Below are 18,523 nucleotides of genomic sequence, written 5' to 3' on the forward strand. Positions count from 1 at the left end.
AATTCAGCAATCTAACACATTTGAAGCGATATGATGTGGCCCCATAAACTATTACTTACGGGTGGAAGTTATCTTGTACCCTTTAATTGAATGCCTTTGAAAAAAGGAAAGAGGAGGAACTTAATACATTCTAGGTATTAATACGTGTGTGTATGTGTATTGGTCATTTCTTTTTTTTTTTTTGGTCGAATATATTTGCAAAAATATTACACTCAATTAACAAACCACAGCCTTCCTAATCGACACAATATTTAAACTTTTTGAAACTACATTAATCTGAATCTCGAAAAACATGACCCTTACACAGTCAAGAATCCCTAGTGTATAAAAGCATTCCTAGTTTCTGTAAACTTGAATATTTGTTCCTCCGAAAAAAGACGAAAGAACCTAACATTCTACAATACTATGCAATTGTTTAAAAAGATATCCAAGGAATCTAAAGGTAGTAAAACATCTCGAAAAAATCAACAATTAAATTCACCAGAAGATTTAACTAAGAAAAATTGGTTCTGGATGTTAATTGCAGGCATTTGCTACAACACTTGACTTGAATTTTGGTTTACACTACTAAAAATTGGTAGCGTGCCAAGCCACTAAGTTTTGCATCGTTGTTGTTTATACACTACTTTTCTTTACACAACTGGAATCCATATCCTGCACATAAGTTTTCTCAAATTTTTTTTTCGTTTTCATCCATCCATCATCAAAATTTTTTTTTTTTTTTCACTTACAAAACCAAACTTCTTTCCATCTTTTTCCTTTTCTTTCCCCTTTCTTATTATACAAATCACATTTAATAATACAATAAAATGGTATGTTTACAATTCACAATCAAAAATCAAAATTAAACAAGCAAGAACCATTCATGATGAGATATTAACACACTTTATCGTTTAGGACGCTAAAACCCCAGTCACTTTAGCCAAAGTTATTAAAGTCTTAGGTAGAACCGGTTCAAGAGGTGGTGTCACCCAAGTTAGAGTTGAATTCTTGGAAGATGCTTCAAGAACTATTGTTAGAAACGTTAAAGGTCCAGTCAGAGAAAACGATATCTTGTGCTTGATGGAATCTGAAAGAGAAGCTAGAAGATTACGTTAAACAGTTTTGTTATCGATCCCAGATATTTATGAAACCAACAACCATCTTCCTTTTTATTTTGATATAATAACAAGATATGGGATGATCAAACAAACAAAAAAAAAATATATATGTAATTTTAGTTGCATTTATGATATGGTTTGGAATTGAAATAAAATAAAGAGGATTTACTTTTATTTTTCTTTAACTTATAATACATGTCATATTTTTAATAGAACCAGAGGCAGACAATTTTTTTTTTGCAAAAAAGAAACAAGGAAAGGCAATCACACTACTGATATTAGATACTGAACATTAATAAGAGTGATCTCAAGAGCATATCTATCTATAGATGTGGGGAGATAGTGTGTATTGTACTTTTTGTTCTTGGTGTAGAATCTCTTCTTTTTTTTGTTAGTGCGAGTTGTTGAGCACATCACGTGCAATTTTGTTTTTCTAGGGCTACAGCCCCAAAACGTGCGCGCTACCAAACATTTCTCAATTGCCGACATTACGACATTTTTAAATTCTTTTCTTTCTTGTTGTGGACGACATTTTTTGTTGGAAGCACCAAGTCCTGATTTTGTTTATGGACCAGAGGCGGAAAAAAAAAAAATACAACACAAGCCATTGAGTTGGTTACCAATTGAAGGCAAAAACTCACAATCAATATTATATCCTAATAAAATGTCCGATTTAGAAGATGATTTGCTTGCATTAGCAGGTGGAGAAGATAACACTTATGAATCAGATGAAGAAATCACTAGTTCGAAACGGAAAACCACTGTTGATGACTATGAAGATGATGAAGATGAAGATACAGTATTATCAAAACGTCGTAGAGTTGAATCTGGAGATGATGAACAACAGGGGGTAGAAGAAGAAGAAGACGAGTTTCAAGAAAATGAATTGATTGATCCGTATCCATTAGAAGGCAAATATAAAGATGAAGCTGATCGTGAAGCTTTGGATAATATGGATGAAATGGAAAGAGAACAAATTTTATTTGATAGAATGCAAGAAATGGATAAATATAGAGAAAGGAAATATTTACAAGAAAGAATGAAACAACAAAAGAATGCTGGGAGAATTGAACCTACTAGATCTTCAGGAAGAACTAAAACAGGAATAAAACCAGCCAAAAAAGATAAATTGAGTGAATTAAGAAAACAACGAGCACAACATTCGATAAGGAAATCAAGAAGAGAAACAGATTATGTGGAAGGATCAGAAGATGAGGAACCGGAAGAAGAAGATGATGATGAGGAAGAAGAGGAAGAAGGATTTGAGGATGATTATTATGATGATTATGATGGTGCTGTTACATGGGGAGGAGCATCTAAAGTTAAAAAGAAGAGATCTACTGAACTGGCCAAATTAGAAGATATCAATCGTATAAAAGTGGGGAGAACCATCTTAACTCAATATTGTTTTCATTCTGGTTTTGAAGATACGATATTAGATACATATGGAAGAATCAATTTAGGTATGGATAAATCTACTCGACAACCAATTTATAGAATGGTGAAAATAATTGATGTGAAATCACGACCAGAACGAGCTTATAAATTAGGTCGTTCGAGTTTTGATATTTATTTAATTGTGAGTCAAAATAAACGTCAAACAAAAGATTTCCCGATGTCGATTTTTTCTGATTCCCCAATTACTCAAGATGAATTTGATAGATATTTAAAAGAATTGAATAAAACTGATGAAGTGATTGATTTTTTGGATGATGTCAATTTGAAATTTGATGAATTGACGAAATTTTATAGTAAAGGATTAACTGATAAAGATATTAATGCCATGATTGCCAAGAAACAGAAAATACAAGAGAAAAAGGGTAACATCAGTATGTATGATGCTGTTAATAGAAAGACCAATTTATTGGATCGATTGAAAATTGCTAAACAACAAGGTAATTTAGAGAAAGTTCAAGAAATCATTAAGAAATTGAAAGAAATTGATGAAATTTTAGAATCACAAACATCTCATCAACCAACTTCAGAATCATTAAATACTATGACGTTAGTTAATGAAAGAAATCGGAAATTGAATTCCACCAACATTAGAAAAGCAGAAATCAAATTCAAGACTACTGCTGCTCAACAACAATCTGATGGTGATCCATTTTCTCGTTTGAAAACAGCAACAAGAATGTTTTATCAAGATTTGATTAATCAAGAAAATGAAAAGGCTTTAAAGGATGTTAATATGCAAAAAATGATTGATGAAAAAACTGAAAATGAGGCAAAAATTGCTAAATCAACTTATCGAGATCTTGGAGAAATGGATAAATTGATAAAGACAATTGATTTTGATTTTGATTTTGAATTAGTGGTATAAAGTGGTTGGTGTGTAAGTAAGTGTAGGATTATAGGGGTGGTGGTGGTACTGAGTATAATAAACGCTTATAACCGAGGATTATTATAAGGGTCAAAATAGTTTGATGATGATGCTACAGAAATGTGAAACTGTAACTAGCAACACAAACCGAGTATCACACAATAACAATTACAATCACCAGTTATCCATTTACTATGTCTTTGTGTGTAATGCGGAACAGGAAAATAAAAGGTATCTGCCGTTGGTTACACAGAATGCAAAATTTTTGTTGTACTAGTGAAACTATATTTAGTTAAGTGTGCATAGTTCAATTTGATTGGACGGATATGAGCCTCTTTCTTTTCCCCCCAAAGATTTGTCTCACTTTACAACAAGAACAACAATAACGACTCTATAAATAAAGTTTGTGAATTGCCTTGCGTGTGTGTATGTTTTTTTTTTGGGGGGCTTCCCCCCCCTCCAGCATAAAACAATAGGAAGAAGAAGATAATTATAATGCATGGGACTCGGTCTTGAATCTAAATATACACACGATCCGAATTTTTACTTTAACATCACAATAAACAACCAGAATAGAATATCTCTTGTAGATCACAATTAATATGTGCTCCTAATAGCAATGAAGAAAGTAAATCTCATCGCAAAGATAAATCACAGGGTTGAAAGAAAAGAAATTTCTTCTTTTACTGCATCAACGTTTGGCGGTTAGAAAGAGATTTAAAATTGAGAATTACAATTTCATTTGTTAACAAAGTGTCGGCTAGTGTAATGAACTATAGGGTAATCATTACCGAATTGGGAATGTGAATACTGCATATAGACACTTTTTGCTTATTAATTTAGTTTGATTCAGAGTTAAAAAAAAAAAATCTTCTGTTGGTGAGTCAATTTTAGTGGAAGAAAAATTTTTTTCTTTCTTTCTCCCTGTTTCGGGCTTGCTAAGTATTATTCTTGTTCTATATATATAAGTAACCTCAAATTTCCCCCCCTGCTTTTTTTTTTCCTTACCTGTAATCGCTTATCCAAAAAAAAAAAATAAAAAAGAAACAAAGTTTTGATTTCCTTACTAATAGTTGTGCTTTGAAACATTGATTTAATTTATCAGAATGAACTTTGAACCAATAGATTATTTACAGAACTTGAATCTTGATTTCACCAACACTGTTTCATCAACAGATGTTTCACCACAAATAGATCAACAAGAATTGGATTTGTTCACTCAAGCAGCCAACAATGATTTCTTCTCATTAGATGTATTTGGCAATGGTAACATTGTTCCAATCAAACCACAAGAACAAGTGCATAACAGTCACAATGATGACACATTTGATTTACCAAAACCTGCTCCTCCTATAAGAAAGGAAACGGCACGTGATTCGGCAGCTGAAGATAAAAGAAAAAGAAATACTGCTGCCAGTGCTAGATTTAGAATTAAAAAGAAAATGAAGGAACAAGAAATGGAAAGAAGAGCAAAAGAACTAGAAGAAAGAGTCACTAATTTAGAGAAAAAATTGAAAGCAGCAGAATTAGAAAATCGTTGTCTTAAGAATATAATATCTAAACAAAATCAACAGAAAGGGGATGAGTTACTTCAAAGTATTAAACAAAAAAGCTTTGAATTTAGCTGATGATAAAAACAAAAGCGGTGTATGTGTGTTGGAGTGACCTTTCTTTCTCTCTAGAATTGTAAATAAAAGAATCCACAACAACAACAACAACAACAACAACACACCAATTATGTATAGGATAGTTAAAATCCAACTTTTAACGACCGTTATGACAACTTCAATTCAAAGATCCAACTCTTTGGATATTTATAATTTTTTAATATAAAGTTTTATTTACGTAATATAACAAAAAAAGGAATAATGTTATATGGTTTGTATAAGTGAACATCATTGTTGGGGAAGGAAATCGGGACTTCCCGCGCAACCGGGAGGATGTAAGTAAAATGTGACTGGGAAGAGGTGCGACCTCCTTTTTTCTACTCCTTCCAATCTCCTTTCAGTTGATCGTATCATAACTAACGAACTTCTCGTACACACTTTGTTAATTTGTTCATTCGTTCATATTAATCTATTTTGTAGAAGGTAAACATAAACCAAGTTGTTATTGTAAGACGTTAAACTACAAAAGTTTATCTATAAAGACACTTATCGTATTTATTTTCTTTACTACCACCAATTGTCACAACTTTTGTTCAAAACACTACCAGCGAGTATTTTGCGCCTAACACATATAATTGCTAAAAGCGTATGTAATTACTATTTTGACTAAACGATTAGGCTTATATACATATTACTCATATGATTAATGACTAAGGTTCAACGAAGATACAACCAATGAATGCAGTCAATCGGTATGAGGATGGATATTGGAGTATATCTTCCTATCTCCAATACACACATACACATATGCACACAGTGTTTGAGGAAAGTCAAGATAGGAGAGAGGAGAAACAAAGGAAGTCAAAAAAAAAAAAAAAAAAAATACTTTCACATTTTATAGTACAAACTTCTAGAATTCAACAACAACAAGAACAACACAACTACGAATATAAATCTTTATATTGAAATTTCACACTTTTCAAGTTTAAATTCCTTTATTTACTTACTATTTATACTGTTATTAATCCGTTTAATATCCATTATTATTTGATTAAATTTCTATTCAATAATTAACACTATTTTGACTGAATGTCATAAGTGTATTTTTTTTGTTGAATAAGAGTTTAATAATCATTCTCCACAAATCCAAAACCCACACTCATTTTTAACTGAACCACGTATATCTATATTACCACTTTTCATCCTGAACTATTAATATGTCGAATACCCCCAATAAATCGACACCTGATCCTGTTTCTGGAAGTACAGTCTTTCACGGGTCGATATTTGAACATCCTCATTTGCACCATAGTGTATCAGAAAGGTCGATATCACCACGCCACGTATCCAAAGAAAGTCAAGACCACCACCACCAACAACAACTGGAACAACAAGGACCTAACAGTTTCAGCTTACCAAATCAAGTACCGGGTTATGATTATCCATCGGCAACTATTGAAGAACAAATAGACTTACGACTCGCATCGTCTAATAATCCTACTATTGTTATGGAATTAGATTTGGATGGGAACATCCGTTATTTAAGTAAAAATTGGGAATACATAGTTGGAACAAATATCAAGAAAATTGTCAATCGACACATTTCGAAAATTATAATTGGTAATAATGATGATGATTCTCAAGTGTTTAATATTGCCATAGATGCCATGACCAGAGAAGATATCAGTTATAAGGTCAAATTCATAACTGCTACAAACCATACCCAAAGAAATAAAGATGGTGAAGAAGTTTATAACGATTTAAACGATTTATTATTAAGTCGTTCTCATGATGATGAACAATCAGGGATTTTAACTCCTCATAATTCTATGGAAGATATGGCTAGAAATGATATACCAGCAAATGATTATTTTGGAAAACAACCATTGGAACTGACACGACAAGAATCTGAGAAAATTGATTCGTCTGATACTTCGAGTACTTTATCTTCAGAGATATCCAATGATGGAGAAATTATCGAGTTGGAAGCACAAGGTATATTGATTCATGATGCCAAAACCAAATTACCAACACATTCAATGTGGACCATTAGACCTTTTAAAGAGATTGATTTGGAATTGACGTTACCAATTGCTTTAATCGATTTATTAGGGTTTGGTTCGGAAATATTTGAAGGATATTTGGTTAGTCTTAAGAATTTAGGGATAATTGATGAAGAAAGTGTCCCACAACCAAAAATGATATTGTGTAGAATTTGTGAAACTAATATACCTGCTTGGTTTATTGAAAAACATTCTGATTTATGTGTTTTGGAACATCGGGCTGCTGAGAAATTACAACAATACCATGATGCTATAAGTGAACAAAAAGAATTGGTGATTCGTATATCAGAAAGTTTAGCTATTGCAAGTCAACTGCTCCCATCGTCACTGGGTTCGGGACTGAACACTCCGCCACAATTATTGACAAACCAATCACTTTTAGCATCTTCAGCATCATTAGTATCGTCGGCGTCTTCTAGTTCATCGGAAGGAGAGAGTTCAAATCTGTCTTCACATTTGATTTTAGAATACAAGGGGTTACCCTTACCAAATATGTCGGAGTATCCATCACCAAAATTGGCCAATAAAATATTGACGAAAAATTTCCAGTCTAAAAACAAACATGCTTTAATGTTTTCTAAGAAATTCCCATTTGGAATTTTGCAAAGAATAGTGGAATTATGTGATGAAGCATTGTTGGTGAATCCTCCTTCTACAAATGAAGACAATGTTTTAGCATTTTCTCCTGGTTCAGAAAAGGCTTTGAGTATTGTAATGAGTTCAAGTTTTTTGGAAACTTCAGATTTGGCAATTAAACAATTAATTGAAGATACTCAAGAATTGATTAACGATAAGATGGAAACATTGTCGAGATTGGTTTCGATTTTACAATTTCTGGAGAAAATCAAACATGAAGTGGATAGTTTGGTGTTAAGTACAGTTAGAGAGACTGTTGAAAAAATAAAGAATCAAACCATTTTAGAATCAAGAGAATGTACACCAATCAATAATGATAGTCTGATAAGTATCAATGAAGAACTGGTGCCGACAAGGCTTGAATCTTCAAACCTTGACCAAGAACAGATGCAAAATGAAGTGCAACAACAACAACAACAACAACAACAACAACAGCAGCACTACCAGGAGCAACCTATTGCAGAAACACTTAATTTAACAACAGCTTCAACCTTACAAGCACCAAAGCCTCACAAAAGTATTAGTCCGATTATTTCTGATTTGCTTACACCTAGTGAAAATGTCATCACTCCTAAAGATATATTATTGAAGGAATCTAAATCATACAGCACGTCAATGTCAGCATCACCTTTGAATCGGTCTGGTTCTAGTTTATGTACACCAAGACCACAGTCAATAGCAGCACCAATTCCAACTTCAAATTCTTCAAGAGATTTATTAGAATCGATCCAGGCATTAGATTTATCGAAACGATCATCAGAAAACAATTCACAATATTCGTCACCACGACGTCATTTATCTCCGGCACCACCACCATACGTTGAGAAATCCAATTTAACAACTTTGCAAAAAAATACTGCTGCCACCCCAATTGCATCACCATTATTAACGACTATGGACGATAGTGGTGCAACTACTAACAGTGGTGGTGGTTATGGAGAAAAGAAAATCACTCACTTATCGTTGAATACACAAGTACCGAGTCAACCATCATCAGCAATGAGTTCTAGTGTAAAGAGTGCAACTATACGACCACCATTATCACCATTATTGGTATCAACACAACAACCACAACCTAGATTAAGTACTGGTGGGATTAGAGATTATCAAGTGATCAAACCTATTAGTAAAGGGGCATTTGGATCAGTTTTCTTGGGTAAACGTAAATTGACTGGTGATTATGTGGCCATAAAATGTTTGAAGAAACGAGATATGATTGCCAAAAATCAAGTTCTAAATGTTAAATCTGAACGAGCAGTAATGATGAGACAATCTGATTCACCATATGTTGCTCAATTATATAGTAGTTTCCAATCACGAGATTATTTATATTTAGTAATGGAGTATTTGAATGGTGGAGATTGTGCAACTTTACTTAAAACTTTAGGGGTTATTGGAGTGGATTGGACACCAAGATATATTGCTGAAATAATTGTTGGTGTTGATGATTTACATAATAGAGGCATCATTCATCGAGATTTGAAACCAGATAATATTTTGATTGATAAGAATGGACATTTGAAATTGACTGATTTTGGATTATCTCGATTAGGTGTTGTTGGAAGACAACAAACACAACATCGTAAGAGTAGTACCAATGAACAAGGTATTGAATTGTTTAGAAGTATGTTACTGGAAGAATCAAATCAGAAGAAAGTGAATCCTGGTACTCCATTTTCATTATCTCCAAGTTTAGAACAATCAAGGGTACCCTCTAATAGTCAGCAACAACAGCAACCAGGAGCAGGTACAACCCCATCAGTGTCGTCATTAGCAGCAGGTGAAAACTTTGCCTTGTCTAGTACCTCTCCAACTTTGGCTTATTTGGAAAGTTTTAATTCCCTTTCATCTGTATCAACTCCTACAGGTGTCACACAACCACCGCCAAAACCTTTTGTTAAATCATCGAATGGAAGATCCGGTTCGAATGGATTTGATTCGCCAATATTAAAGCCAATTATTCCAAGAACAGAATCAGAATCATCATTTGCCATTATGGATGATGAACCTAGCCCTGGACCTACAACAAATTATGCATTGTATAATCCTGATAATCATAAAAGTGGAGAAACGACAACTACAACCGCAGGAGGAGGAGAGGGAGATAGTGCTAATATTAAAAAATTTGTTGGTACACCTGATTATTTAGCTCCGGAAATCATTAAAGGATCTGGAGAAAATGAATCATCGGATTGGTTTTCGGTTGGAGTAATCATGTTTGAATTTCTTTATGGATATCCTCCATTTCATGCAGATACACCAGAACAAGTATTTAATAATATATTACTGGGGAAAATTGATTGGCCGGAATTAACTGCTGAAGAAGATATGAAATTTTGTCCACCTGATGCTAAAGATTTAATTAATAGATTATTAGTGATGGATCCAGAAGAACGATTAGGTTCAAATGGAGCTGATGAAATTAAAAATCATCCTTATTTTAAAGATATTCATTGGGACACATTATTTGAAGAACCAGCTCCATTTACACCAATGTTAGATGATCCTGAACTGACTGATTATTTTGATTCGCGAGGAGCAATGATGACTCAATTTCCTAAAGAAGAAGATCTGCTGCTGCAACTGCTGGATGGTGAAACCAAACCAGAAAATGAAAATGAAAAAGAAAAAGAAAGTACAACAACAAATACCACGGGACATATTATTCATCGACAAAAAAGTCTTGATCGGAATAGTAGTATTAGTAGCAATGATTCTGGATCATTATCATTACCTGGATCTTCAAGTATTAGTAACCCTACCACGACGAAAAAGGAAAGAAGAAGTAGTAAATTGGCTGATCCTAGTGAATTTGGTTCATTTCATTTTCGAAATTTGGCAGTATTGGAAAGACAAAATAAAGATGTTATTAATCGATTGAAAACAGAACATTTAGAACATCGTGGTAGTTTTTCTACTTCTTCATCATCGGAATCAACACCAACAGGGAGACTGAGAGGTTTTTCATTTGGAAATGGTGGTGGTAGTTCCAGTAGTGGCGGTGGCGGTGGAGTTGGAACCAGTGGTTCACCATTTAAACGTCCTATTTCTCCACCATCATCATTTAATGCCAATCAATCAAGTGGATTAGGACTGCCAGTTATCACTACAGCATCAGGAGTAATGGGAGGTACCAATGTGGTGTCTTCAGCCAACACAACTAGTAGTAGTAGTAGTAACCACAATCATAATAATAGTTTTAATGCTACTGGTGGTCTTGGAATCGGTACAACTACAGGAAGTATTCGATCAGCATCACCTCATCGATTATTCGAAAGTCCTAATATTCCTAAACATGAACGTATACCATCGGCTACAAGTGCATATTCTAGTGGTGATGAAATATTAATTAGTCCTCTGTTAATGATTCATCAAGATGAACGTAATCATCATTCAAGAAGTAGTAGTTTACCATATTTACAAACAGTTACAAAACAACCAAGTTTCCTGTATTTGAATCATAATCATATTATTCGAGATTTTTCATCACCGAATTCATCAGATCTGGAAGATACTAAATCAAATGCATTATTACGAGTTCAAAGAAGACGTGAAAGTTCTCGTATGTCAACTGAGTTGTTACTGGGTGGTGGTGGTACCACTAGTAATACAAACACTGGTGGAACTAGTAGCAACAATAGTAGTTTAATTATTGCTGATCTTGATGTATTATATTGTGAACCTATTTCAGTGATTCGTCATAGTGTGGTGAAATTATTAGAGAAAGCTGGATGTATAGTAGTTTCAGTTACTGATGGAGAAGAATTAATTAAAAGAGCAACATCACAAGTTAAATTTGATTTAATTTTCACTGGCTTAAAAATATCTAAAGTTGATGCTATAGATGCTGTTAAATTAATTAAATTTACTAGTGGGAAAAATCGTAATACCCCAATAATTGGAATTACTGAGAATAAAAATAAAATTGATGATATTACTACTAGTACTACATTTGATTATATTATTGAACCTAGTCTTGAAGCTATTTCTAAAGTTTGTCGGATATTACGTAGCTAGAACAGTTGTGTACGGTTTTTTAGGAAAAGCAATTGACTTTGATTGTTGTTGTAGAGATGATGATGTGTACCAATTGTTTTTTTTTTTCTCCACCCCCTTAAGGGTCGAGATGGAGTGTCTAGCGACGAACGAAAATGAAAATGGAACGAGGAAAATATAAAGCAAGGCAAAGCAAGGGAAACTTTTTTTTGGGCCAACAAAGAAAGAAAGAAAAGACAGATCATATTTGCATACAAAGAACAGAACAAGGTACAACAACAAATTCAACTCAACAATCTTTTCAACACTCACACACTCAACACACCCACACTTTGAATTTGAGCCCCTACTTTTTTTTCTTTTAAACACACTCCACTCACACACTCTTTCTTTCTTTTTATATCAATCAAGAATTATTACAATAACTAACAATAGACAAAATGGTATCTGCAGAATTTGAAGAAAAAGTATGTATGAACAACGGCTATTAACCAATTGGTCAATTGAGATCAATTAGTATCAATTTGCCCCCGCCCTCCTTACACGTAGTTCAATTGGCTAACATACACCCATTCCCTTTATCTAGGCTAATCAAGTTTCCAATTTATCTAAAAGACCAAGCGATGATGAATTATTGAAATTGTATGGATTATATAAACAAGCTACTGTTGGTGATAATAATACTGACAAACCAGGTACTTTTGATTTTAAGGGTAAATATAAATGGCAAGCTTGGAAAGATTTAGAAGGTAAAAGTCAAGAAGATGCCGAAAAAGAATATATTGCCTTTGCAACTGAATTGATTTCTAAATACAATTAGATTGCTGTGTTGCTCTTTATTTCTATTTTATTGAAGATCTATATACACGCGTATATATATGTTTTCTAATAATATAAAGTGTTGATTACTTTCTTCTTGATAATAACTGTTTTATTGTTGTTTTAATTTATTATTGCTACTGCTGTAAAGTTGTATTTGTTTAAATGAATGAATTAATAATATCAATGGTAATAACAAATAAGGCGTATAAATAGCTAATAAATTAATCAATTGGTAATCCAGCAATTGGAAATTTCTATATTCAATAATTAGCCAAATTAGGCAAACAAAAGTAGTAAATCCAGCATTAAATCCATATATCATACTCCATAAATAATAATTCACATCTAAAGAATTAGGAGAAAGCAATTTATAAATGAAATAAAAAAACAATGGTAATTGAAATACTAATTCAACGAATCCAAATATTTTGAACCAAGTTTGAGGATATGCTAATAAGATATCATTATTAGTGGTTATATGAAAATTTAAAATTGATTTAGTGATAGATAATTGATATTGTTCAGGAATAACAATTGATGAATCAATGAAAATTGTGATTGGGATATGAATAATGAAATACCACAAGTATACTTTATCAATTAATTTCATAATTGTTGAATGTTGATTGGTGTCTATCAATTGGGACCGGCAGGGGTGGGATACTCTTCTGGGTGTTTTGCTTATATGTTCTTCAGAAGTTTCTGGAATTCTATTGTTTTTTTTTTTTTTGTTGGATTGACGTATGGTGGTTTTCTTGTTTAGATTTCTTGATTGTAGTTTAACCCACTTTTTCCTTCCCAGTCCATCGCACGCATTGCTGGTAGGAATTATTCTGATACTATGTTTGCAATAATCCAATTCATACAATGACAGACTGCAAAAAAATCTACTTCAAGATTATTTAAAGCTCATAACCTTAGCAATTAACTGAAAAACGAAAGAAAGATATTTGCATATCAACTACGTCATATTTTGTTCCAATTTCATGGGAATGAACTCAAACTAATCACCAGGTAAAGCAAGCAAATAGAATCTTTCTTTGGCGCTGTTATTAGTCTCCTAACTGTTTTTCCCCTAATCGGTTGTTGTTATTTGAAAATAGAATATATTGTAATCATCAAGGACCCAGAGATTAGCTCATGGGGTTTATCTTAACAACACTTAATATCTATCCCAAAAAAACTATCAAGCCAATACTCCAGGAAATGATAAATCTGGGCACAGTTATTACAACTGACTGGTACCCATCAACCTTGGCTTGTAGGGCGGGCCAGAGTACTAGCCCTGTCTCCCGGTATTGTTACCAGGTTAGCCATATTATGGGCTCTGGCTTTAGACCCCTACTCTGGGATTGGCCATTTCCCTTGAGCTTAGGGACATCGGCCTTTGGCTCTGGCTCTGGCTCTGGCTCTGGCTCTGGCTCTGGCTCTGGCTCTGGCTCTGGCTCTGGCTCTGGCTCTGGCCCTGACCCTGACCCTAACCCTAACCCCAACCCTAGCCCTTGGTGGCACTGGCTTTGAACTTATTGTTCCCAGCAGCCCAGCCTTTCTGGCCAAGGGTAGACCAGTCCCATGATGTGTGTTGGCGCTAGAGATGGTACAAATGTTGGCAACCGGCGCAACCGTACCCCAGGATAGGATCAAACCGTCCCAGCGGTGGCTCTCGTACCCCCACTTTGTACCTAACGCCCTGCTTATGAGAGATGCGCTGCACTATGGAGAAGAGTTTCGAATCCGTGGATCACCAACTACGTCTTCCTCGGACCTACTTCTTCCTCCCAAATAGCACCATTCATAACATCGTATCTCCTATCCCCCAGAATATCGTATCCTATACATAATATACAAGTAATATATATCAAGACCTTTTAAGCTAGCACACAAGGTTTTATAATCAGCTTTTGAAGACCAATATAATACAGCAGCAACTTATTATTTGTTTTTATCTTTTTTAAGTCTTTTTTATGTTCTTTTATCTTTTTTTTGATCGTTTTTGATCTTTTTTCTATTTTTTATGTCTTATATTATACTTCTTTATAGCTTGTTTTATACTCTTATGTCTTTTTTTATATTTGTTTTGCATTTTTGCATATTTTTTATTTTGTTTTGCGTTTTTGCATCTTTTTTTGTTCATTTTCATTTGACAGTTTGACAATATAGCATCTTTTATAAATTATTAAGCAATACCTTGGTAATATATTGATTCAATAGTGAATGTAAGGATATGTTTTAATTATAATAGCAGCTTCAGCAGGGAACTTCAATTTCTAGGAAGATTTGTATTTAATATTGATTGGACAGTTTTATACGTGATTGGACAGTTAGTTTTAATTTATTCTTAACGTGAATTTATGACTAGGGAATAGTAATATTAATTTTCAAATCTACTTCAGGAGTCTTATAATATAACAAATCTATTATGCATTTTGTTTTTGATTTTTTATATTTGATTATTTTTTTTTTTTAAGTTTTGATTGTGTTTTTTTTTTGCATAATGTTCTCCAACAAGTATTCATACAATAGGTTCCAGGCAAGTTAAGAAAATCAGTTTATGGAATTGGCTTTAAAATCAACATGAGGAGTCTTATCTGATATACCATTAGTTATACTAAGCGTCATTTTTTTAATTTGTATTTTTTTCATTTTTTATTTGCATTTTATATTTGTATTTGTGTTTTTTAACCGCATATTGTGCTCCAATAAAAATTCAAATAACAGTGGAAAGCGCCTTGGTTATTCATCTACTTTCTGAATGGACATGGATTTCGAAACACGTTTTAGGAGTCTTTTAATTTATAACAACAACTTTATTATGAGGTTTTTTGTGCTTTTTTTTTTGTTTTTGTTTCATTTTTTTATTATTTATTTGGTTTCTTTTCCTCATAATGGTGCTCCAATAAATATCCAAACGTTAGCTTCACCCTGCATGCTTTGGATCCGCCATGAATGGATGTAATTTCAATAGCGGTTTCAGGAGACTTATTTAATATAAAAATACTTCTATTATGTGTTTTTTTTTAGTATTCTTTTCATTTTAATTTATATTTTTATATTATTGATTTGTTTCTTTTGCACATAATGATGCTCCAATAACAATCCAAACAGCAGCAGTGAATAGCGCCATGGTTATCCATATTGTTACCTGATGATGTCGATTTTGTTAACCGCTTGAGGAGTCTTATTTTATATAACAATAACCCTATTATGCGTTCTTTTTTTGTATTTTTTTAATGTATTATTTATATTTTTATATTTTTGATTTGTATTTTTAATCGCATAATGATGCTCCAACAAGCTTCCATATAAGAGATAAGATTCCTGGTTCCTTGAATGAATGAAATGGATTTTGAAAGTTGATTTTAAATGAAAAGAAGAAAAAAAAAAGTGGTGGAAAGTTGCAAAAAAAAACTGGCGCCAAAAGGAGTTTATATAGTTTTATAAATTTTGTCGCAAATATAAAGAATTATTTAGTGTAGCAAATCAAAGTTGGTTGCAAAACCTTTCTGTGTAAAGTTGAAAATAACTAGCAGCGGCAAATTTCAAGTAAGGTAAAATACAATTAATAAGCCTATTTGCATTCATTAGAACAGTATTTGAAGCAGATTACAATGCTTTTCTTGTTTAGAAAGCACAATAAAACAAAATGAATTGATCATACAAGATTTAGAAAAGTGAAAGTCAGCAGTAGTAGTAATAGTCAGAACTATGACAGGTATCTAGTGATTCTATAACACTAGAGTCATGTCGTCTGAATAGAAACAATGAGCCCTTGAAAATTTCAGACCGGCTGTTGAACTAACATGGTCATATGAACAACACTTATTCTCTTTAGTGTATAAATTACCGCCAAAGCTGCAATGAATTTCATATCACCCACAAATAAGACATACATATTTTTGTATGTCTTTTAACGTATGGTGTATCGCAATATCAGCCACAATTGAAGAATCCAAGGAAGGTCAAGGGTATCTGCAACCATTTGAAACAAACAAGCATCGGTCCATAGATGTGAAAGATACTGTACTGACAAAACAGCAAACAACTACCTCTTGCTATACAATAATTCACCACAAAAGATGTCCATTCTTATTCTTGTAAGTGCATATTTCCAAATACTGGTGATGATAATGAAGTATTGGCTAGTTTGTCTGTTGTCTGTTATTTGACAACTGGAGTAGTCAATCATGTTTGTTTAGTGAAGTAAAGAACGCAATAATATTGGTCATTAATCTCTTCATTATAAAACAGTCACTTCTATGATATACTCGACAACACAGCCAAAGTAGAAGTAAACAATTTATTACCAGTTAACTCATCACTCTCAGTATTCCCTAAAAATTGAGATGGCTCTCTATTCCCACTTCCAATTCCCTGTTCAGTAATAAAAACCTTGCGAAAAGACACTAGTAAAAGGTCATCTATTCTAGTAATTTTGGTTCCACTCTGTTTTCTCATATATAGTTCATTCAAGTGCGTTTGCAATGGTTGAAATACACTTAGCACATAAAACCTGATATAATTATTATAATATCTCCATGCGTTCAATATCAAAGTTTGTAAAGATATTTCCAATGGTTCGGCAGTTTGCAAGTTGTGACTCAATACTGTCATCAATTTTTCGAACAAATCTGATAACTGTCTGTAATCAAAGTCGTCCATCTTACCACGGCCCAAACTTGATACACTTGATCTTGTTTTCAGTCTAAAACTTTTATCGTGATCTAATGATGCTCTTTCATTGGGCTGGTGTAAACAAAAGCTCTCTTTTACAAAACTTGCAATTTCTTCCACACTTGCATTCAATATTGGACGCATGCTTACCTTTCGACCAGAGTCAGATACTGAAAAGGATGGGGTGAATAGTGGTTTCAAGTAATGATAAAGGTTCGAATATATCTTACTATCTTTTTCGTGATCCAATTCACTTTCATATATGCCCAATCCAACTTCTGTTTGATGATACGACTGCTTTGATTCTTAAAAAACTTTAACTTCTGGGCAATCTTCAACCTATTGCCACTCTTGCTTGATTCAGATGGAGACGCAGATTCTCGAAATGTCTTTGGGGAGCTATCATCATCGCTTGGAGAACAATAAATTGAAATGTTAGATGATGACTTATTTTTAGTGAATAGCCTGGATAAAGCATTGCTTGTTTTAGTGGTTGAGTTACTTAAGTTTGACGAAAACGAGGTGTTCGTATTTAGTTTTCTCAAGGTGTTGAAATCGACATTAGCGATTTGTGAACTAGATGGAGCACCATGAATTTTTGTTGATGATGAAGCATTCGACTATTTAAATATCGATGAACTGAGAGATTCTTGATTAGGAACTTCAAACATTGTGTAATACTACACAAGTTTCACGATTTTAAGAATGTTTGAATAAAGTAGTGTGGTGGCTGCCAAGCCTTGTTTGCTCCTTATAAATGATTCAAATTATGGAATTCTAACAAAGATTCACGCAAGGGATAGCTGAATTAGTAGTGGTACATGCTTATAATGAAATGGTGCCAACAAAAAGCTCATCTTCAAAGTTGAACTCAAGTTTTGACGAGTCTCGTTTCTATTTGGCTCTTATACGCGAAACCAGTTGTCGTGGATGACACAATACCATTGTCAGTACTTTCAACACGGTTCTTATTTAAAGTGCATATCCATTCAAAACTGTGCAAGAATGAAGCTTTACAATGAGTGTATTATGGCACTTTGGATTAATAAGATTTATATGTCTTCATTGTGTATTCCCGTCCATGTTAACCGTCTAAAGTTACAGTTATTTGATTGCTCAAGCTTTTTCTACTTGGAACCTCCCTTATACATTTAGTTGAGGAGAAAGAATGTTGGGTGATGTGTAGGAATACCCATTCGTGTCATAGCTATGATCAGTCTTTATGAGCTACTGAAGTGTTGAGTGTAAATGTACAAATTAATGTACCTCCAAACATTATTTAATTCAAGGCAATTCCGAGAATTT

The 18,523-nt window shown here is 33.3% G+C and overlaps 5 protein-coding genes and 1 pseudogene across 5 annotated transcripts, besides 3 other annotated features; 5 read left to right on the top strand and 1 right to left on the bottom strand. All coding sequences in view use genetic code 12, as the record gives it.

The window, feature by feature from the left end:
* Positions 1 to 809: 809 nt before the first annotated feature.
* Positions 810 to 1,098, top strand: RPS28B (40S ribosomal protein S28; the record flags this gene model as incomplete). Its single annotated transcript, XM_002421241.1, has 2 exons — positions 810 to 812; positions 898 to 1,098. The coding sequence occupies 2 exons, from the start codon at positions 810 to 812 to the stop codon at positions 1,096 to 1,098; spliced, it is 204 nt and encodes a 67-aa protein (XP_002421286.1).
* Positions 1,099 to 1,764: 666 nt separating this feature from the next.
* CD36_70660 (subunit of the RNA polymerase II-associated Paf1 complex, putative) lies at positions 1,765 to 3,423 on the top strand (the record flags this gene model as incomplete). The annotated part of the gene is made up of 1 exon (XM_002421242.1): positions 1,765 to 3,423. The coding sequence occupies one exon, from the start codon at positions 1,765 to 1,767 to the stop codon at positions 3,421 to 3,423; it is 1,659 nt and encodes a 552-aa protein (XP_002421287.1).
* Positions 3,424 to 4,529: 1,106 nt separating this feature from the next.
* Positions 4,530 to 5,051, top strand: CD36_70670 (transcriptional activator involved in regulation of sulfur metabolism, putative; the record flags this gene model as incomplete). Its single annotated transcript, XM_002421243.1, has 1 exon — positions 4,530 to 5,051. One exon carries the CDS (start codon positions 4,530 to 4,532, stop codon positions 5,049 to 5,051), a length of 522 nt encoding a protein of 173 aa, XP_002421288.1.
* Positions 5,052 to 6,247: 1,196 nt separating this feature from the next.
* Positions 6,248 to 11,746, top strand: CD36_70680 (serine/threonine-protein kinase, putative; the record flags this gene model as incomplete). Its single annotated transcript, XM_002421244.1, has 1 exon — positions 6,248 to 11,746. The coding sequence occupies one exon, from the start codon at positions 6,248 to 6,250 to the stop codon at positions 11,744 to 11,746; it is 5,499 nt and encodes a 1,832-aa protein (XP_002421289.1).
* Positions 11,747 to 12,165: 419 nt separating this feature from the next.
* Positions 12,166 to 12,545, top strand: CD36_70690 (acyl-coA-binding protein, putative; the record flags this gene model as incomplete). The annotated part of the gene is made up of 2 exons (XM_002421245.1): positions 12,166 to 12,192; positions 12,312 to 12,545. 2 exons carry the CDS (start codon positions 12,166 to 12,168, stop codon positions 12,543 to 12,545), a joined length of 261 nt encoding a protein of 86 aa, XP_002421290.1.
* Positions 12,546 to 15,109: 2,564 nt separating this feature from the next.
* Positions 15,110 to 18,523: part of a repeat region (core RPS block consists of six RPS units of varying lengths; RPS_1 is 2106bp long, RPS_2 is 1934bp long, and RPS_3, 4 and 5 are 2107bp long, RPS_6 is partial, at 1530 bp long; orientation = reversed) that runs on past the window's edge.
* Positions 15,110 to 18,523: part of a repeat region (RB2 region) that runs on past the window's edge.
* CD36_70700 lies at positions 16,802 to 17,889 on the bottom strand (annotated as a pseudogene).
* Positions 16,802 to 17,889: a sequence feature (Similar to C. dubliniensis UniProt:Q8TGW0;~located in MRS RB2 region;~very similar to Q8TGW0 in C. dubliniensis, but lacks middle third of the sequence; fragmented, but with no splice consensus sequences; in-frame stop codon in N-terminus).

The sequence above is a fragment of the Candida dubliniensis genome, chromosome 7 (assembly GCF_000026945.1).
Source record: "Candida dubliniensis CD36 chromosome 7, complete sequence".
Classification (NCBI taxonomy): domain Eukaryota; kingdom Fungi; phylum Ascomycota; class Pichiomycetes; order Serinales; family Debaryomycetaceae; genus Candida; species Candida dubliniensis.